The 20236-nt window shown below is 38.8% G+C and overlaps 6 protein-coding genes and 1 long non-coding RNA gene across 10 annotated transcripts; 2 read left to right on the top strand and 5 right to left on the bottom strand.

Annotated features, from left to right (window-relative positions):
- Positions 1-275: 275 nt before the first annotated feature.
- On the bottom strand, positions 276-2765 carry LOC104803863 (putative pentatricopeptide repeat-containing protein At3g25970). The gene has a single exon (XM_010527950.1). It carries the CDS (start codon positions 2669-2671, stop codon positions 560-562), a length of 2112 nt encoding a protein of 703 aa, XP_010526252.1. The 5' UTR covers positions 2672-2765; the 3' UTR covers positions 276-559.
- Positions 2766-3008: 243 nt separating this feature from the next.
- LOC104803861 (protein POLAR LOCALIZATION DURING ASYMMETRIC DIVISION AND REDISTRIBUTION) lies at positions 3009-4889 on the top strand. 2 transcript variants are annotated; one of them, XM_010527947.2, is made up of 3 exons: positions 3009-3460; positions 3862-4337; positions 4453-4889. In XM_010527947.2, the coding sequence occupies exons 1-3, from the start codon at positions 3223-3225 to the stop codon at positions 4834-4836; spliced, it is 1098 nt and encodes a 365-aa protein (XP_010526249.1). In that variant the 5' UTR covers positions 3009-3222; the 3' UTR covers positions 4837-4889. The 2 variants fall into 2 exon arrangements, with proteins under 2 accessions (XP_010526249.1, XP_010526250.1); XM_010527948.2 differs by having other exon boundaries at positions 3011-3460; positions 4456-4889.
- LOC104803862 lies at positions 4876-5374 on the bottom strand. Its single transcript, XM_010527949.2, has one exon. The coding sequence runs from the start codon at positions 5319-5321 to the stop codon at positions 5010-5012; it is 312 nt and encodes a 103-aa protein (XP_010526251.1). The 5' UTR covers positions 5322-5374; the 3' UTR covers positions 4876-5009.
- LOC104803860 (early nodulin-like protein 1) lies at positions 5364-7038 on the top strand. The gene is made up of 3 exons (XM_010527945.2): positions 5364-5398; positions 5932-6335; positions 6558-7038. The coding sequence occupies exons 1-3, from the start codon at positions 5364-5366 to the stop codon at positions 6902-6904; spliced, it is 786 nt and encodes a 261-aa protein (XP_010526247.2). The 3' UTR covers positions 6905-7038.
- A 126-nt stretch (positions 7039-7164) lies between these two features.
- Positions 7165-12870, bottom strand: LOC104803859 (probable protein phosphatase 2C 60). 3 transcript variants are annotated; one of them, XM_010527944.1, is made up of 12 exons: positions 12659-12870; positions 12353-12419; positions 12141-12264; positions 11921-11984; positions 11509-11617; positions 8670-8823; positions 8467-8592; positions 8238-8361; positions 8029-8105; positions 7866-7918; positions 7701-7755; positions 7165-7583 (listed from the first exon to the last, which is right to left on the bottom strand). In XM_010527944.1, exons 3-12 carry the CDS (start codon positions 12255-12257, stop codon positions 7368-7370), a joined length of 1095 nt encoding a protein of 364 aa, XP_010526246.1. In that variant the 5' UTR covers positions 12258-12264; positions 12353-12419; positions 12659-12870; the 3' UTR covers positions 7165-7367. The 3 variants fall into 3 exon arrangements, with proteins under 3 accessions (XP_010526246.1, XP_010526245.1, XP_010526243.1); XM_010527943.1 differs by having other exon boundaries at positions 12141-12419; XM_010527941.1 differs by lacking the exon at positions 12353-12419.
- A 1541-nt stretch (positions 12871-14411) lies between these two features.
- Positions 14412-16766, bottom strand: LOC104803858 (CBL-interacting serine/threonine-protein kinase 16). The gene is made up of 2 exons (XM_010527940.1): positions 15618-16766; positions 14412-15267 (listed from the first exon to the last, which is right to left on the bottom strand). The coding sequence occupies exons 1-2, from the start codon at positions 16307-16309 to the stop codon at positions 14526-14528; spliced, it is 1434 nt and encodes a 477-aa protein (XP_010526242.1). The 5' UTR covers positions 16310-16766; the 3' UTR covers positions 14412-14525.
- A 632-nt stretch (positions 16767-17398) lies between these two features.
- LOC104803857 lies at positions 17399-20230 on the bottom strand. The gene is made up of 2 exons (XR_770276.1): positions 18130-20230; positions 17399-17515 (listed from the first exon to the last, which is right to left on the bottom strand). It is a non-coding gene; the product is annotated as an uncharacterized LOC104803857 (long non-coding RNA).
- Positions 20231-20236: the final 6 nt, after the last annotated feature.

The raw sequence follows: 20236 nt of genomic DNA, 5'->3' as shown, positions 1-20236 counted from the left end.
GGGATTTGTGTCAGTTGACGAATTTAGTATAGAAGGAACAATAATTTGACGAAAAAAAAGAAATAGTTCCATTTCGGTGTTTGATTGCTTAGACATCAAACCCCATTAACCCTCCTAATAATGTATAATCATCTCTAATTATATAATTTTTAAAAATTAAAAAAATAATCCAAACTAAATCTCAACTGAATTGAAAATGAAAAAACTTCAAGAAAATCTATTAACAAAAAATGAGATTTAACGGAATACAAAATAATATTTTTTGAAAATTGAAAAAAAATAAACCTAAAAAATAATCATACCAACACGAATCGAAACCAAAGTAACCACACCTGGAAACAAAAGTATACCAATCTGAATAATTCGATGTCCCATCTTCGAATGATTTTCCCTTGCATCTATCTATAGACAAAATTCTCTCCAAGAACTTGGGAACGCTAAGGGCAACATCTTTAGATCCGAGGAACATTCCCGAGACTCGAACGAGGAAGAACTAAAGAAGAAGAAGAAGAAGAAGAAGAAGAGTACAAATAGCTAAATGATGAGTTGGACAGAATCATCATGCGTTTTGATAAGAACCAAGAACAAGAGATTCGTCAAACCCATTGTCGGAATCAGACCACTGGATTTCCTTAACCAAATCTCCAAGCATCAAATAAATATCTCTGCAATGAACGTGAGATCGATCTTCTGCATTAAAGGCATGAACTTTGTTCCTAACTTCAATCCAACTCCAACCAGGAACCTTCTTCACACCTCTCTCCCTCATCATCTTCTTCACTTTCGCTTTCTCATCCCATTTCTTCATCTGGCTATACATATCAGAGAGCAATACATACGTACAGTGCTCTTCCGGCTCAATTTCAAGTAAATGATTAGCTACTTGAGTGGCAAGCTCTATGTCTCTGCACGCCCTGCAAGCTCCGAGAAAGGTTTTCCACACCATTGGATCGGGTTTTAATGGCATGGATTCTATCAAGTTCTTAGCTTTGTTCAGTAATCCTGCTCGACCTAGGAGATCAACTGCACAAGCGTAATGTTCCACCCTCGGTGAGATTCTGAAGACGGGTTCCATGGTGTTTAGGAGGTCGATGCCTTGTTGAACCAACCCGACATGGCTACAAGCCGTTAGAACAGCGGTGAATGTCGTGTGGTCGAGTTTCACATTTCGGTTCCTCATCTGGGCGAACAAATCAAGTGCAACTTGACCCGAACCATGCTGAGCGTACCCGAGAATCATCGTGTTCCAAGCTATCGTGCTATCCTTGGAGGTTTCCTCGAAAGATTTTCGAGCATCCATGATTACCCCACACTTTGAGTACATGAAGATAAGAGAACTGGCTACAAATTCGTTGGACTCGAAACCCGATTTAGTTGCAAGGGCATGAACCTGTTGACCTAATTGCAGTGTCGCAAGATCCGAACATGATCTAAGTACTGCAGAAAAGGAGTAATGGTCGACTTCTATGTCAGATGATATCAAGTGCCGGAAGAACTTTAACGTGTCCTGGCTCAGACCCTTTTGTGAGAACCCAGTCAAAATGGAATTCCAAGAAACAAGATCCTTACATTCCAAGGATTCAAATACACGGACCGCATCTTCCATTGTTCTGTTAGTGGTTTGCAGATACATCATCATCAGAGCATTTGACACCGAAGTTACATGTTCTAGTCCTTTCTTGATAACCAAATCATGCAAGGATTTCCCGAGCATTTGCCTTCCCTTTCCAGACAAAGCACTTAGGATGCTGGTGTAAGTATAGATGTCAGGACCGATCCCTGTCTCTTGCATATCAAGAAACAGCTCAAGCGCATGTTCCTCTTGCTCATGAACAAAGAAAGCTGCAAGCGTTGCATTCCAGGTAACCAAATCTCTTGATCCAACCGCAGTATCAAAAACTCTCTTCGCATCTAGAATTGAACCACACTCTGCGTAAGAAGTGATCATCGCATTGCGCACAGTACTTTCATAGTCGAGCCCGAGTTTTAAAACCTTACCATGAACCTGCGTTAATAAATCATAAAAACACGGATCATCGAGCAGTGTAAGGATTGGAGCAAAAGTTCCATCTTCAAGCTTCACATCCTCCATCTCCATAAGTCTTAACAACCAAAACGCACTTTCGATATCTCCTATTTTCACAAACCCAGCGATCAAACCGCTCCAGGAGACAGAATTAGGTTCAGGGATCTCCTGAAAAGCTTCAAGAGCATCCTCAACTCTTTCGCATTTTGCATACATATCGACGAGCGCACTTCCCACAAAGAGATTACACCCAAGCCCCGTCTTTATTACCAAAGAATGCACTTGCTGCCCAAGATCAAACCTTACTGCGTAAGCAACCCCTTTCAATATACTACTGAAGCTATGCCCATGAACGTCAAATCCTAAGCTTCTCATGCATCTAAACAAACCCCAAGCGTTCACCAGATTCCCACGGCTGGCATAACCAGCAATCATCGTGTTCCACGAAACAGAGTCTCTGTGACGCATTTCGTCGAACAGCTTCTGGGCAAGACCAAACTCCCCGCAATTGAGGTAGTTGCCCAAAACCCTGTTCGAGAGGTAAATGTCGGCGATGCAACCACATCTGATGGTTCGACAATGTGTGGCGAGAAGATTGTGGAGTGAGAGAGAAGAGCTTTGTAGAAGAGAGGCCAATGATTTCATTCATCTGTTTTCAGTTCGCCGCCGACATTTCTGAGGAAAAAATGGTCCGAACAACGAAAAGCTTCTGAACCGATTAGCGGGTTCGGTTCGTTGACCATAAACAAAATGTGTACGGGGTGGCCGTGGATATTCGGTCCACTGTAGAAAATCAATCCATCCAAATCAAACATGTTAAAATTATTTATGAAAATTCGTTAAAATTTAAAAGAAAATAAAGAGAGAAACTATTTGGATATTTATCTGAATTTTTCGATAAATATTCTTTTCACACTGCATTAAATGGATAGGAAACAATGATTGAAGAAGTTTCGGAACATTCAAAAAACGAAATCAATTTTCCCTCCAAAAACATCGAAACTCTGTCATTCTCGTGATTCTCATTTATTTCGTCGCCCCAGTTGTTCATCTATCTCTGCTTCCTCCGTCCCACCATTATCAATGAATCGGATCTCGATCCCTCCCAGAAGGGTCTTCCTCTCCTTTAAATCCCTTCGCCTCAAACCCAGATTTCTCCACCAAACCCAGATTCGATTTGGGTCGTTCGATCATCAATGGAGGTTCGTGGACGGTCGCGGCGGAGGAACGTCGACGGTTGCGCGGTGGTGGAGTGTTATACACCGCGAAGGGTCGTCGCCCGGTGGCTGTTTGGGTTGAAAAGCGCGAAGGGGAAGAGGGAAGAGGATGAGGAAGGAGTTGAAGATGATGATGAGACGGGACCCATCAAGTGTTCGACAAAACGCCTGAACGTGGGTTTTCCATCGAGTCCAGCTCCGGCAACTAACGGATTTGGTGAGAAGTTTGTGTTTTTCTATTCGTCTGTTGCCTCTTCTCTTGAGAAACGATTTGATTTTTCGTGGGTGATGCTAGTTTCTTCCCCAACTATGTGAGAAGTATGGGTATCGTCTTATGGCTTGGAACAAATTCAATTGTACAAGGAAAGAAGATTCATTTCTTCATCTCCCATCAAACATAGGTCGTAGGATCGTTTTTTAATCTCATGCTGAATATGGGATGTACCATTCTTTTAGAGCAAAACAAGCTTCTTTACCGGAATCTCTTGCTCAAAGTTCCTCGTTGCTTTGACGGGATTCAGTTGCTCTTGGGTTTGTTCAAGCACATTTTTGTAGTTTATGATATTTTTTACATTCTTCCAGTTGGATATTCTCTGTGATACCGGTATCACTGTGCAGAATCACGGAGCAGAGAAACATCTTTGGATGCGGGGATCGGCTCTTTCTTGTTGTATCTCGTCGTCGCAAGCAAAGCCGAGCTTGACAAGATGGCAAAACTTCGGATGCAAATGGAGATGCTCCTTCAGAATGTTAAAGAAGAGCTACGGAAGAAAGAGCTACAGGAAATGCCATCCAAGTCTTCAAAGGACAAAACTTTATACCACAGCGATGAATGCGGAAAGAGTCAGGAACCAAACGACGATAACCAGATCACCCCTCAAGTCATTTCGAATTTGGCATCATCCATTTTCGAAGAGTCGTCAACGAACGTTGCTCACGACGAGAGTACAGAGAGTGAAGTCTCCAAGCCAGAGGAATACAACGGAGGAACAGGTCGGGAATCAAAAGTCGAAGCTGAGCTTCCTAGTCTAAATCTGAACGACAAAGCCAGTGAGAGACAAATGATGATGCGTCAGAGGCAACAAGAAGTCAAGGTAATGAGAACACCCACCATTGATTTTCCATTACATAAGACTTAGAAATGGTGATTGGTAACTGAATCACACATTTGAGTTCATCATCAGTTCCTGTTCTTTGGGTTGTCACTAGAAGAACACCGAGAGCGGGAAGAGTAAAATGCTGAATTCAGAAGAGGTAGTAGCAGACGAGAGACATGGAGTGTGTCCATACGAACTGGAAAGAAGACTGCACGAACTATTGTCGGCGAGGCAACAAGAAGAGATTCAAGAACTGGAGACTGCTCTGAGGCGAGTGGAACGTCGGCTCGACGAGAAAGAAACAGAGGTCTCGTGGTGGAAAGACGCAGCGAATCTGCTCGCTCGACGTGTTCCTGAATCTTCTAGAGCAGGACTTGAATACTGCATTCCTGAATCTATCAGAACAACACAGCTTGATCGTTCTTCTGTTCATGTTCATGTTCATGGTTCTTCTTCTAAAGCTGTTTTGAAACGCCGTGTTAGCTGGTCTAGATGAAAGTGTTGTCAATTTTGATCTCAATAAAGAAATGGGTCATGTTTTCCAGTTCAGATTCCCTTCAACATCCATAATATTCCAGATTTACATTCATCCTTTTGTAAGAAAAATAAAAACAAAAAAGAAAAAGAAATATATTTGTCTGACGGTGACATCAGCAGATGAGATCTTGTTTACTTCCTGGGGTGGGTGTCCTCGGGCCGTCCGAGACCGGTGGTGGCCTTGGCGACATCCACGGCGGTGGCTTCGGGTTTCTTCCTGACGTAGATGGCGGCGTACATGACGGCGCCGGAGATGAGAAGACCGGCGATGCCCATGGTGGTGTAGCTGTACGGAAGCTTGCGTCGCTGGTGGAGGACGCCGCCTGGGTTGTGACCAGGTGGCCGTTTCGAGGACTCGACCCCTGCCGCTTTCACGTTCTCCGGACTCATCTTGTGCGTGTCGGCGTTCTTCCTCCAGTCTTCTTCTCCTCCTCCGATGGCCATTGGGTTTCTTCTTCTTGGTTAGGCTGGTTTGCGTTATTGACGATGAAGATTGAGCTAATGGCGTTTTGGAGATGGAGGTGAAAAGACACGTAAGCGTGGTTGCATGTTATGAACGCTCTCGTTACATGACACGTGTCCCGACTTCGAAGGACCTCGTAGCTCGTTTGTCAAAGAAAATATCAAACTTCTTTTTGGCAGAAAAGTTTTCATGTGGAAATTTTGGGTTCGATTCAATTACGATTTTAAAAATAAAATGATACAATTATTTTAATGAAAATAAATCATTCATTTTTTAAATGAAAATCAATCATATTTAATTTAATTTAAAATTTAAAATAATCTTTCTATTTTATTTAAATTTATTCCATTTTTATATAAAATTTTAATTTAAACATAATGACTAAAATATATACACTAGTTTCAATGTACTGAAATGTTTTTTTTTTTTTTCCAACTTATTCAGCCATATCACAATATTTCAAATGAAAAAGTATATGATTTGAAGAATATATTATCTTTGGAATATAGATCAGAATGCAATTAAAAAGACGAGAAAAGAAAAAAGAATTCGTGTTAACCTCGGAGACAGTACACCTGTTCTTTTGACCAGGTTTCTGTCTTCTGGTTCCCGACCGTTACCTACTCCCCCTTCTTCCAACGGCTACTTTCTTTCATTTCTCAGTTTCCTCCAACGGCTAGCTTTCAAAGTGTATCCCTTACCTCCTTTCCCATCTTCTATAAATACCCTTCACAAAATCACACACAAACCCACCAAAAAAAACCAAAACAGCCCTCCTCCCCCGGGTAGTAATATCTCTGTTTCTTCATCAATGGCTACTCTGACGAAGTCTTCTCTTGCTGTGGCAGTCTCTCTCTGCTTCTTCTTCCTCTCCTCGTCTGCGAATGAAGTCATCGTCGGTGGAAAATCCGGCGAATGGAAGATCCCTTCCTCCTCTTCTGACTCTTTCACTCTCTGGGCTCAGAGTTCTCGCTTCAAAGTCGGAGACTTTCTTGGTACAAATCTGCTTTCTCCCTTTCGTTCTGAATCTTTTTCCTTCTGAAATCTGGGTATTATCAAATCTGCTATGATCTCCCTGTTTCCCCCGCTTTCACAGTTTGTAGAAACATGGGTTCATCTTCTTCCACAAGTTTGGCTCTGAAAGGCGAAAACTTTATAGAATCTAACTGTACTCTGTTTCGGTTCTTGACACTGTCTGAATCGTTGCTCTCTTTCAGTATTTCATTACGAAGAAGGTAATGATTCGGTTCTACAAGTCACACCAGAGGCTTACAAGAGCTGCAACGCCACGAATCCGATAGCAAATTACAGCGGAGGGGACACGAAGGTGAGGCTGGAGAGGCCAGGTCCCTTTTACTTCATCAGTGGAGCAGAGGGTCACTGTGAGAAGGGTCAGAAGCTGAAACTCGTCGTCGTCACTCCTCGACACTCCGCCTTCTCTCCGGCACCTTCTCCGGCGGACTTCGACGGTCCCGCCGTCGCCCCCACCAGTGCTGCCGCCGGAGCTCGCGGCGGAGTTGTTTCTGCGGTCGGTCTTGTTCTTGGTTTGTGGGCTTTGTTCTGATGCAGTGGTCTCTAGAACGCTCTTTTTTTTGTAGCTTTTAATTGGATATTTTTATTTATTTATTTTTCTCTACATGTACCAAGAGATCTTAGCTCTTTGCTAAATTTATCATTCGATTTATGTATTAAAGTACTTGAATTCGAATATGAATCAAAAACTGTAACGAGGAGGTCAAACGAGCAGTGTGACACAATATCAATCAAGAGTCAAATATCTACTACGATTACGTGCATTGCAAGGTAGGTTTCGTTGATCATTCATTCCTCAAACAACACGATTCACAATAATCCGAATAAACTACACAAAGTTGTTTCACGTTGTCATAACCACCAGTGAAAAACATGATCCAGACGTAGAGAAACTGAAATCTGAAATCCCCCACGAAGTCATTTACAATGGTAAAGCAGCCTGTTGTTATCGATACGAGCCACTCGAATCTTCTTCTGGCTTATGGGAAGGCTGGCTAGTTCGACGAGCTCGGCTCATCCTGGCTCGTTTCAGCTTCAACTGGCTCTTCAGGTTTTGGTTCTTGTTCTTGTTCTGTCTTTGATGATTGCTGGATCGGTTTCTTGAACTGAACCAGGATCATGGTCATGTTATCACAACCCTCGCCACCGGCTGTACTCGGAGCCAGACATCTATCGAGTACCCTTTCACACACCACCGATAGCTTCGTTTCCTGACCCATTACCGATACCAATGGAGGGTATATGATGCCCGGAAAAGAGGATAGAACAAAACCACAACCCGAAATCTGGTTAAGGAAAAAACAATGGAGATCTCTGGTTTAACTTACCGAATTTAGCTGTTCATGTATAAAATCCACTAGTTGCTGGCTTGACATGCAGTCCCTGCAGACAAGAGATGAGCCCAGACGGGAAATTATCACCACCCAAATTGTTTTCGTCAAGGAATGAAGAACTTATCCGGCAAAAAGAATAACGGTCTTTTACGGGTTTACCAGATTCCATCACAGGCAAGAATAAGAAAATCATCGTCATCACAGAGTTCGACCTGATCAGAGAACACATGGAAAGCCGAGTTAAAATCACCTGTGTGGAAGTTGATAAGAGCTTTTAGGACATCGAGATTTGAGGATTGAACAAACACTGATAATCTCTTACAGTATTAATATCTGGATTGGCAGAAACGATTTGCTCTTCGGCTGGTAAAAACTTATTCTGCTTGAATTCCATGTCACCTGCAAAAAGCAAAGAAGGACGCCGCTTCAATCAAGATTACATGTAAAGATTTGCGGTCGGCGTTGATTATTCACGATTTAGGGAATGAGATCACATTAAGCTGCAAGGAATCGGGAGTAGAGAAAAGTTACCAATAGCTCTTGCCAGATTCAAGCTTCCATTGACTCGTCCAGCATGAATAAACCCACCGGCTTTCAATATCCTTTTCTTTTCAGCTTCCAGATCAGGTTTGTGATCTGTAGAAAGATTGTAAGCCTGCACAAATACATATATTCAGAGAATTATATATAAGAGGCCACGAAATTCCCCGATTCCTTTCTCATCAAAACAGGTCAAATTACTAAAATAACGACACTCTACCTGACCCTTTCGGGATATCACACAACGCGAGTCACCGGCATTTGCAACAAAGAGATGGTTGTGTCTAATAACAGCTACACATGCTGTGCACCCAGAAGTGGGTCCAGGGAAATCAGAATGAGGACCCTGTTAACAAGAACAAAAAAGACAGGTCTTAAACCTAACTGAAAAAGAACAGCATTATGCAGTTACTGAAGAATTACATCCTCAGAAGGCCAGTCATCGTGGTGGTTATTATGGTCTCTGCTTCTGGGAGACCATATCAATCCTTCTACCATGCCGGTGAACTTATTTAGTTTGTCTCCGAGTATTGCTAACTCTCTCCATCCTCTTTGTCCTTGCATCATCTCATCCATTCTACATTAAAGAACCATAAAAAGTTGACTCACTGTTGCTATAATAATAGTTGATTCTGTTGAAACATAATTAATCTTGATTCACCTAGAAGAACTCAAAGTTATGGATGCCATTTTCAAAAAGTCTTGGAAAGGAATGACTTAGTAGTTTGAATGTATTGAATATATATAGTAAATGGGGTTTGAATAAATGTGTGTAGAATACAAAATATGTTTAGGATTAGTATAAAAGGGGGTGATACGTAGGAGGAAAAACACAACAAAAAACACAAGAGAAAAAAAGAAAAGAAAAGAGTTGTAAAGAGAATAAATAGAAGAAGAAGATAAATTCAGTGAGAATTATGGGATACATTGGCAAAGCCTTCAAAGGCATCAATAAGGCGAGGCTTCAATTTCTACATGGTGAGTTTGAGGCATTGCAGATGAAAGAATTTGAAGAAGTGTTCGATTATATCTCTCAAGTAACCGCGGTTTCAAATCAACTCAAAACCAATGGTGAAAAGATGAAAGATGGTTGAGTTGTGGAGAAGATACTTCGGTCACTACCACTGAAGTTTGATCATGTCACTGTAGCGATTGAAGAGTCCAACGACATTGAGAATATGAATGTCGATAAACTCACCGGAAAACTTCAAGTCTATGAAGAAAAAATTTAAAAGTGGAACAAAGAACCGATCGAGCATACACTTCAAGTGAAGGTGAATATCTGTGAGAAGACATTTGATTACTAAAAATAAAAAAGAACACGTTTGTGGTCGAAGACGTGGTCATGGTCGTGGTCGTGGTCGTGGTCAAGGACGCGGTCGAGGACGTGGTCGTGAACATGAAGAAGATCAGTGGCATCAAAATGAGTAGGGTGGATACTATTCAAGAGGACGTGGTAGAGGAGGTTACACCCAAAAACAAGACAAACGTGATGTTGAGTATTACAAATGTCATCGTTATGGTCATTTCTCTTAGCAATGTTTTGACGGGCCGGATGAGAAAAAAGAGCAAGTTAACTATGCAAAGGAGAAAAAAAGAGGTGGAAGACACGGTTTTACTAGCACAAAATAGTTCGGATGGAGAAAGAGAACAACTTTGGTATGGCCCTCTTGAACCGCCATCTTTCGGGAATAACAAGTACTTATTATTCACTCATGATTACAATAGAAAGTCGTGGGTTTATTTTCTGAAGGAGAAGTCGGAGGTTCGGCGTTCAAGAGGTTTAAAGCTCTTGTTAAAGGACAAAGCGGTTACAAGATTAAATCATTGAGATTAGATCGGGGTAGTGAGTTTACATCAAAGAAGTTTAAGATGTTCTGTGATGAAAAAGGTATTCGAAGGTCACTTACTGTTCCATATTCTCCACAATAGAATGGTGTTGCGAAGAGGAAGACCATGACCATTTTGAATATGATCAGGCGTATGTTGAAAAGCAAGAGCTTGCCCAGGGAATGTTGGGCTGAAACAATTGATTGTGTGATTTATTTTTGAATTGATGTCTGACGAAGAGTGTGGAATCGGACACCTCAACAACTGTGGAATGGATACAGACCTTATATTTCTCATCTTAGGGTCTTTGGTAGCCTTGTTTATGAGGGTCTTTGGTAGTCTTGCTTATGTTCATGTCCCGGAGCAGTAAAAGAAGAAGTTTGATGATCGTAGTCCAAAATACATATTTATAGAGTACAGTAAACAATCGAAAGATTAAAAACTGTAAGATCCCACCGAGAAGAAAATCAAGACCAACCGAGATGTGGTTGTGGATGAAAAGAGTGTCGAGATTGGAGTTCGGATGGCAAGGAGAAGTTTACTGTCTATCCTTCTATGATAGGAAATGATTAAGAGAAGTTTGAGCAAGAGTCACCAACTCCACAATCACATTTCGAGGATGGGTTCAGCTCGAGAGGATCTTCATCCCTCGAAGATGGTCCTAACACTATTGGACCGAGAGGAAGAAAGTTTAGAGAAGATCTATGATCTCAATCAGAATCAGACTTTATTTTGTTTTTTTGCAGATAAGGAACCAATAAACTTTGTTGAAGCATTGGAGAACGAAAAGTGGAGAAAGACCATGAATGAGGAAATTGTGGCCATAAAGAATAACGAGATGTTGGAATGGACGGAACATCATAGACCCATCGGATTGAAATGGTTTCACAAGAATTTTAAAAGACGAAAGTTCGGGAGAAGCATGCACAGATGCAAGAAAAAAAAGAGGTGTCACCAAGTTGGCATGATAATCAAGTTTAAGAGGGGGAGTTTTGAAATATAATTAATCTTGATTCACCTAGAAGAACCCAAAATCATGGATGTCATTTGCGAGAAGTTTCGGAAAGAAGTAACCTAGAAGTTTGTGGAAGTTTGAATGTATTGAATATGTATGGGAAATGGGGTTTGAATAAATGTGTGTAGAATACAAAATGTGTTTAGGGTTAATATAAAAAGGGGTGATGTGTAGGAGGAAAAACACAACAAAAAATACATGAGAAAAAAAGAAGAAAAGAGTTGTAAAGAGAATGAATAGAAGAAGAGAAATTCAGTGAGAGTTACTTGTACATTCGGGAAGTAGTTTTGCAGTAATAATCTTACAAAGTTCTATTAAGAGCTAACAGATCCAGTTTTCATGATGATGGGAGCTAAATTCCTGCATTAGTGATACTAAAGCACCAAACTTTAAAAAAAATCCTGAAAACGAAATAACCTGAAAAAAGCTCTTTGTAGAGATGTTCTTATGTCACCAACTGCATATGCTTCATTACTGAGAACCTGCTGATGTAGATACTTTGCACAGAACTTTGCAACAACTTTGCCTAAAACACCGCCGAAAATTAGTTTTGAGTTCCAATACACTTGTACAGAAATACAGGTACATACAAGAACTATACATATCAAAAGATACCAAACTAAATCCAGAAAGAAACATCAGACACGATATAGTTATAGTCAAAAGCCTCCAGTTCTTCTTTTTCCCTACGAATTTGTCAAAAACCTCAGTCTATCTTTTCTCCGACAAGAATAAACTAAGACATAAACATTTTTTTTTTTAATTCAGCGAAACTATGTTACTTGTTGTGCAGTTAAGAAGCTAGTTTCCAATGAAAACTGGCTCTTACCTCCATGGCCATCATACACACCGAAGAACGAAGTGCTTTCGTCTGTATCCAGTATCGCTGCATGCTAGCAAACACGAGAAAGTGGTTGAGAACCACTGAATTAGTATGAAGCAATCATGATTAGTGCATGAATGAAACAAAGCAGAGATTTCATAATTAAACGTCCATATGATAACGGTATCACAAATAGTAACATTCAATTCAAGATTGTTTCACTCACAGCGTCTTCCATGGTGGCACGCCAACCCTGCATAGATGATAGACCATACCTGAGCTTATCATTCTCACCATCTTCTGAAAACTTTTCCGTTTTCGGAGAACTTAGGTATATACCCATCACTTTTCTGCGAATCGAACGTTTCGTTATGAATCACCAACACATTGCTTGTCATAACAAAACGATAAACAAATCCCAGAGCCCCGATTTCTCGCCTTTCAAATATAACAGATCAGAATCTAGAATCGAATCAACCCATTTCCAAGCTCATAGATGAAAACCCTGTAATCAAAGAAATGAACTCGGAGGGTCCGGCATGGAACTGAACAACGTAGGGAACTCTGATCTTGATCCTCGAGCACAGATCAAGACAACCCAACAGACAGGCAAATCGATGAAAAGGGACAAATTTAAGAAAGTGGTACTGTAACGAGATACCCAGATGCAGAAATCGAGATTTCGTTAGGAAAAGAGGAGACAAATTCAATGAATCAAAAGTCCTGAGAGAAGTTGGTACTCACATCTCTCGCCAAATTAGGGCACGCCCTTACAGATCCTAGATCAATGACAGGGATTTGAAGAGAACCCCCAAGAGAGAATTAGATCGGAATAATGAGAGGAACGGATGAGCGAGGGATTCTAAACATTGAAATCAAATCTTTTGGGGAGAAAGATCATGGGAGATTAGATGGGGAAGAAGAAAGAAACGAAAAGAATTCCTTTGGTTCCACACATGTGATTTTACTCCCAAACTTAGCTGTTATTCTCGGTTATTTCCTTTTTCCCTTTGCGGCAATAATTTACAAAATTAATCTTGGAAAATTTTGTTGATTACGTAACCGAATGTTTTGTAGTGAGGAAAAATAGTATAAGTTAACAATTGAAGTTAAATAGTTTATTTTTATGATGAAAAATTATTAACACTAATTAGCGTGACAAAATTGTGAATTTGGCTATAATAAAATTTATAAAAAAATTGACAAAGAAATATCAAAATTTACGTAAAATCCTAAATTAGATACGGATTCATTTTAGTGTATAAAATACATAAGTGTTGTTAGGAAATTCTAGATCATATACATCAAAATTTGGTTCAACGCCAATAAAATTTCAATTCGGTTATTATTTTGTAGTAGTTTTTTATATATATTTTTATAACTATTTTAACACTAAACTAAATCAAACCAATTTTAGTTTAATAAATATTCAATAATGAACTTTTTTTAAAAATCGAGTGAATTGTATCTATTGTAACAAAGAAAATCAAAAGAAAATCTGAAACAAGCAGTTAAAAATTCTCTCTCGTCCCAAAACGCATATATATATATATATATTATTTAAGTGGAAATTATTCTCTCTCAATTTTTTTTTATAAGCGACCATAGGATTTAAAAAAGGAAATAGATAAGAATGACAATTACAAGAAAAGTGACACATGTGGTCCATCCAACCCCGGGGCATGAGCTATCCATATAACGACTTGTGTACATATTTTTTTTTAAATATTATTACCAACATATATATATATATATATGTGTGAAAAAAATCCCGGGACAAAGGGGTGAAATGGAAGAAAATTTCCATACAAAATGTAAAGATTTGGCGTAAAATAATATATTAAATAAGAACAATATATCATATATTATATAGGCTTCGCAAAAAATGGTCTACCGGCGATTGCTTTTTTTTCTTTTTTTTTTCTTTTTTTGGGTAAATGATTGCTTTTTTTCGTTCCTCAAAAAATAGGTTTGTTTTCAAAACATACTTTGTTTAAATTCAATGTTATGACCAATATGACTAAGATTAAATTTCTGGTCATATAAATCATATGTTCACAGTTGCAAAAGTTGGAGAAAAGTATGTTTTGAAGTAAAAATAGCAAATGGGAGTATTTTTTATTTAATTCCTTTTGAACCCTTCTCGGCTCTCACCAAACTCTGTTTTCGCCAAATTCCCGGTTCAGTAGTTCTGTTTTCATTGACTGCATACTTGTATACTTTGAACCGGTCTGTTTTCCGGTTTGCTTCTTAACCGGGAATCTACTCACGGATTTTGAACCGTTGTCTCGTCTTACACAAGTAAACCCTTCGTTGGGTGTTGCAGAAGCGCTTGGAAGTTACTGATTAATGTTTCATGAGCATAGAGACGGGCTTTATTACCATACGTCAAAAAAGAGAGTGTTGGTAAAATTTTCCGGTTATGGTTGTACCGGAAAAATAATTCGATTGATTAAAACAGCATTCAATGCATAATCAATTGATTAAAATGGTTTTTTTCTTCCTTTCATAATACAACAAGTTTTGCATTTTCGATTTACATTGCAAACCTCAAAAATACCCAAAAGCAAAATGAGCTCAAATATTAGGGTTTTTTTTTTCAATGTTAGCCTCATATGACATTGACTATGTCGTCGTCGTCATCATGACCATTATTGTGATGATGATCATCATCACCATCATCATTAGGGTTGCTATTATTATCACCTTGCCAAGTCCAGACAATGTCCTTCAGGGCAGGTCTGACGTCATCCTCGCAAAACCTCTGGTACTCCAACGAATCGCCGGAGCACTTGCAGAACTCGACGATGGATACCTCACGCGCCACCTCGAAAACCTCCGCCGTCACTGACAACCTCCCCTTCCGACCTTCCTTCCTCATCTGTAGTTTCATCTTGCAGTCCCTCACGTGCTTCACCCGCATGTCCATCTCACGCGCCGCCGCCTCCAGCCTCTCCTTTAGCCGCTTCGCCGGCAACCTCGACGTGAACATCCGCTTTGGCCTCGGTTTCTTCTCAAAGAGGCTCGAGAGATCGAACCCCGACGACATCGATGAGATGAAATCGAAGGCGTTGAACGATCTCGGCGACACATCTTCCTCGTTCTGACTCTTCTTCTTCATCTTCACCTTCTTCGACGGCGGATGATCCGGCGGCGACGAGATCGGCGATGGGATCGGAGTGTCGATAGTGAAGGCCATCGGCGGCTTGAAATTCTTCCGGAACCATGAATTCCTCGTGATCTCGGAGATCGAAATCCGCTTACTCGGATCCGACACGAGCAATTTCGATATCAGTTTCTTCGATTCTGGAGAAAACCATGGGGGGAACTCGAAATCCGCTTTCAAGATCTTTCTGTGCATCGAAGGCGCGAAAAAGGGTTAGGATATCTCTCAAAATCACGGTTAAGATAATACCGAGAATTTGATCCGGTTTAGTAATCCGGTTATCGGTTCTGACCACGAACAAATGTCGGAATCGTGTCACATTTTATAATTTCACAAATAAATAAAAGTAAAATTCGTAAATCCACGCATTAACAAGAACTAGAGTAGATTTTTCTTCCATTATTTTTAAAAATAATATTTATACATAAAACAAAATATTTAAATATCTGATTTATTTATATAGAAAAAACATTAATATACTTATTCAGAAAAAATTTAATATTTATATGTAAGAAAAGGAAGCGGTAAAAGACTTACGTGTACATGGCCATCACGTTCTCGTCGAGAAACGGCAAGAAACCGGCGAGCAAAGCATACAAAACGACGCCGCACGACCAGATGTCGGCGGTGGCTCCGTCGTAGCCTTTCTTCCTCAGAACCTCCGGTGCCACGTAAGCAGGTGTCCCGCACCGTGTACGGAGCAAGGCCTCTTCCCCTCCGCCGTGACTCTCCCCCTCGGGCAACAACATCGCCGACAACCCGAAATCCGACACCTTTAGATCACCGGTGTTCCCGTCGACCAACAGATTCTCTGGCTTGATGTCCCGGTGAAACACACCACGACTATGGCAGAAATCGACGGCTGAGATCAACTGCTGAAAATATCTACGGGCGAGATCTTCCGGGAGTTTCCCGCCCTTGTCGAGCCTCTCGAAGAGCTCTCCGCCACTGATGAACTCCATGACGAAGAAGATCTTCTTCTTCGTGGCGAGGACTTCGCGTAGCTCCACGATGTTGGGATGCCGGACAAGACGCATGACGGAGATCTCACGCGTGATCTGCTCGGTCATGCCGTGGCGTTTCGCCACGTGGTCTTTTCCGATGATCTTGATTGCCACGTCATCGCCGGTGGATATCTCTTTGCCGTAGTACACCTTCGCGAAGGTTCCTGTCCCGAGCAATCTGCCCACCTCGTATTTCTCGAACAAGATGCGTTTCTCTTCCGCCATTTGTCTTGTGGAGATGATGACTATGTCATTCTTGATCACATTCAGGGAATGTCTGAACGATGAGTTCTAAAGAAGAAATGATGTTGTCATATGTATAGACGATAACTAATGTTTGAAACAGCACTGATCTATATATATATATATATATATATACACACTCTTTTGTAAATTGATTTAATTAATTGTTCGAAAGAGAGATTATATTACAATGATTCCTGCAGTTTATCTTTAAAAGATTATAATTTATATATTCAACCATTTTTTGGAAATTTATGTACAAGTGTGTGTGTGTATAGGTTCACCACATGCAAAACATTGAGACTAGATAAACTTTTGTTTTTTTAATAAGAGTTTTCGTATATATTAAATGAAACTAAACCAATTATATACTTATACAAGCATAATTTAAAAAATGAAAGAAAAAGATAATTATATTTATTTACGAAACCGAATTCTAACTAAAGTCGAATAGAATTAAAAACTAACAAATATCAATAAAAAATAAATAAATATAGATTTTGTAGACTAAACTTCAAATAAATAATCAAATCAAAACAAAACTAAAATCCAAAAATATTCCATATCCACAAAATACAGATTATGTATAAGGGTGTTAATTAATTTCGAATGTATTTTAATGGGATTATTCTATATTTACATATACTGAAGAAAAAATGCATTTTAATGACAATTAAAATCCACATGTATACGCATATATATATATATATATATAATAAACTTCCAAGTGTGCGGAAGTGATATGTCTCAATAAGATAATGTAAGACGAAGCAAAACAAAAGATGGGTTTACCAATTCGAGTGCAAGTAAGTACGTGTTGTCATTTCTACCCGGTCTTTTAATTTAATTTAATTAAATTAAAATTGTTGACTATTCGCACTATATTTTCTCCAATTTTCAGAGTCAAAATTAAACAAGATAGAACAGATGGATCCACGTATACACAAACATCAAGTAATATTGTGGCAATTGCTCTTAATTTTTTTAAATTACGGAAAAAAAACCCACGATGTCTTTTGGATAAGGGAGTAAATTCACCGTTCTCACGTAATAATCTGTAAACCGCATAAATAGATAAACTAGTAGAAGTTCATGTTCTAAAGACTTTTTTTTACATGACAGTAAGATTTATTGAGAACCCACGACCTTTCGGATATGGAAATAAATTCACCGGTCTCACGTTATAGTCTGTAACCACAAGAAACAAATAAACCGATCAAAATTTACAGATGTAAGATTTATTGAGAGAAAAAATAAGACATTATTAATTAAGGAGTTAGGGTTCGACCAAAAAAAAATCTCGTTCGAGTTGGGAAAAAATCAAAGTTAAAAACTAAATAGAAAGGATTAAGTCACTAAAGTAATTATAAGAGCATATACGCATGAAATATGTGTGGCTGACAAATATACGATTGATCCAATTTAATTTATACTATATGAATAGATATTTAGAGTAAGTCTGAAATGGAACTTAAATTTGTATGGATGAATAAAAACAAAGTATATCTTATTCAAAGATATAAAAAAATAAAATATCTTTATTATTAAATATATATTTACGTACATCGTATTAGAATTTGAACGCCGTACGTCGCAAATACTAATTACACGGTTACCATTGATCGGAAGCACATTCATATCCATATATATCGAAATCTTATTATAATTGGAATTAATTAATACATATGTATAAGTATATGTATATGTATATCGATGAAAGAAAGCGTAATAAGACTTCGATTCAAAATGACTTGGCATAAATTGAAGAAATAGACAAGGGGGTCCATACCGAACTAACTCACCTATTACACAACCGATGCAAGATTCAAGGTGGGAATCAAAAGTACACATACGTATGTACACGCATACGTATATCATGTGTTTGCCAATGATGTTGGCCATCTCGATTCAAAAAGAGGGAAAGAAAGTAGTATTCTACAAAATGTAACAATATCAAGAATCAAATATCGGTCCAAATTGGCAAAGTTGAATCATTTAACATCAAACTCTTGAACAAAAATAGATGTCATCTATTCTCCTTCCATATTATAACGAATCAATTCAAGATACACCCTTGCTCCCTCAACCATCACATATATACATCACAAGTACCGAACCCAATTCATATAAGGCTTCCCCAACGCAAGGCAAAGCAGCATGCACGCGGCAATTCAACGACATGACAACTCTTTAAGGACCAAAGACATAGTGTGAACACTTTGGGTGATTTGCACAATCACTTTATAAGTTGCCAAGAAATAAACAGGAACAAACGAAGCCAAAACAAGGAAATTACAACAAGTGCACATACAACATCAATTAATATCGCCTTGACCCAAAGTTTATTTCGGAACATGTCCACACATACCGGCCTCGAATTTCAGAATTTGAAAACATATACAGTTAATAATATATAGAAGTCACAAGCAAACAGTACACCTATATATTACATCTACATATGTAAATTATATAGAAATTAGCAATACCACAAAGTTAAGATATGTTGAATGATAAGGTTTGTATGAGAGAACCTTACCATTTATGATAAAGTTATATACATGTATAACAAATATGCAAATCTCATTCATTTGATAACACAACCAATTTCACTCACATTCATTGGATTAAACGTCTTTGAAAAACATCTACACACGGAAAAAGAATATCATTTATGTATACGTATGAAAAATATGCAAAAATCACAAGAAAATATAAACTAGAGAGAACCAAATTCTTGTTTGATTTCATGACACCAAAAAAACTGCTAACTAACATTGTGAATGACATATACTACATAAATGTATATAGCTTTGTAAGGAACCAAAGAAAAAACATATACTACATGATTCAAGAACATACAAACATGCACACATGACATGGGCATGTGTAGGCATGCAAGATGTCTGTATATGTTATGGTGATTGAGATGCTATAAGAACACGCGTTTTCTAAGAATATTCTCACAAGATTCATTCACATGCATCCTTAAACGTGATCACATGAAATCAAAGATGGACACTTTTCAATGTCAATAAGAAACTTATAATTAGATACATCATGGAATCGACATGTAACATTAATAAATAATCAGAAAAGACACCACCCATTCAAAGTGCGAAGATCATGAGCTTGAAAGATTCATGCCTACACATGAGACAATATCACATGAGCCAAGGAAAATATATTTGAATCAAAGCAAATCGGGTTAAAAGAGTGGTGAAGAAAGCATATAATATTACATGAATATCGAGAAATTATAGACTCACAAAAGGGTTAGGACCAGCCTAATAAAACTAGTTTAACGTTTAATGGTCCCATGCCAATTTCATCGTGAACCTGCAAGGTTAAAGCCATGCCTTAGAGTCATAGATTTAAGCTTCTCAGATACTATTATTCTCATGAAATATAACGCAGAAGGACCGGATGCAGATAGCTTAACCAAATCTACAAACGATATAAGCATTCAAATCAAACGAAGAACATAAAAACAAATTGCAAGAACAGAGAGAGAGAGATCGGGACAAAAACCGAGGAAACGAGAATCCGGTGTCGGAATCTGACAGAAAGAGGAGTGAGCACGCAAGAGAAGCAAATGCATAAACATGCAAGTGCCTTTGTGTGCTCACTCTCTTCTGTCAGATTCAGTTTGTTCCCAAAATCATAACTCACCTCACTGAAAAGATTCAGACTTTAAACAATAGGAAGACAAGCACAAGAACAAGAACACGAAAAGTTCGGTAATTTCAGTTTGGTTAGATCTGGGTCGATCTACCCATTGAAGAAAACACCCGATCTAATGCTCCAAAGAAGAAAAGAAGTGATTTTTCAGAGACCATTTTGCAGAACAAATCTAGGGTTTTCGATAGAGCCGATAGAGAGAGAAGGAAAAGCCCAGAAAGTTATCGAAAA

The sequence above is a fragment of the Tarenaya hassleriana genome, unplaced genomic scaffold, assembly GCF_000463585.1.
Source record: "Tarenaya hassleriana unplaced genomic scaffold, ASM46358v1 Cleome9, whole genome shotgun sequence".
In the NCBI taxonomy this organism is placed as follows: Eukaryota; Viridiplantae; Streptophyta; class Magnoliopsida; order Brassicales; family Cleomaceae; genus Tarenaya; species Tarenaya hassleriana.
Note: the sequence above shows the minus strand (reverse complement) of the source record. Positions and strands in the feature narration are given on the sequence as shown.

Coding starts and splice junctions, on each gene's coding strand:
- LOC104803862 (XM_010527949.2), bottom strand. CDS start 5,321: ATGGCCATCGGAGGAGGAGAAGAAGACTGGAGGAAGAACGCCGACACG.
- LOC104803863 (XM_010527950.1), bottom strand. CDS start 2,671: ATGAAATCATTGGCCTCTCTTCTACAAAGCTCTTCTCTCTCACTCCAC.
- LOC104803858 (XM_010527940.1), bottom strand. CDS start 16,309: ATGGCGGAAGAGAAACGCATCTTGTTCGAGAAATACGAGGTGGGCAGA. Junction 15,268..15,617: donor AACGTGATGGCCATGTACAC/GTAAGTCTTTTA, acceptor TTCGATGCACAG/AAAGATCTTGAAAGCGGATT.
- LOC104803860 (XM_010527945.2), top strand. CDS start 5,364: ATGAAGATTGAGCTAATGGCGTTTTGGAGATGGAG. Junction 5,399..5,931: donor ATGGCGTTTTGGAGATGGAG/GTGAAAAGACAC, acceptor TCTTTTGACCAG/GTTTCTGTCTTCTGGTTCCC. Junction 6,336..6,557: donor CAAAGTCGGAGACTTTCTTG/GTACAAATCTGC, acceptor GCTCTCTTTCAG/TATTTCATTACGAAGAAGGT.
- LOC104803859 (XM_010527943.1), bottom strand. CDS start 12,257: ATGGGTATATACCTAAGTTCTCCGAAAACGGAAAAGTTTTCAGAAGAT. Junction 8,593..8,669: donor ATGACTGGCCTTCTGAGGAT/GTAATTCTTCAG, acceptor TCTTGTTAACAG/GGTCCTCATTCTGATTTCCC. Junction 7,756..7,865: donor CTTGCCTGTGATGGAATCTG/GTAAACCCGTAA, acceptor TCTTGTCTGCAG/GGACTGCATGTCAAGCCAGC.
- LOC104803861 (XM_010527947.2), top strand. CDS start 3,223: ATGGAGGTTCGTGGACGGTCGCGGCGGAGGAACGTCGACGGTTGCGCG. Junction 3,461..3,861: donor TCCGGCAACTAACGGATTTG/GTGAGAAGTTTG, acceptor ATCACTGTGCAG/AATCACGGAGCAGAGAAACA. Junction 4,338..4,452: donor AGAGGCAACAAGAAGTCAAG/GTAATGAGAACA, acceptor GGTTGTCACTAG/AAGAACACCGAGAGCGGGAA.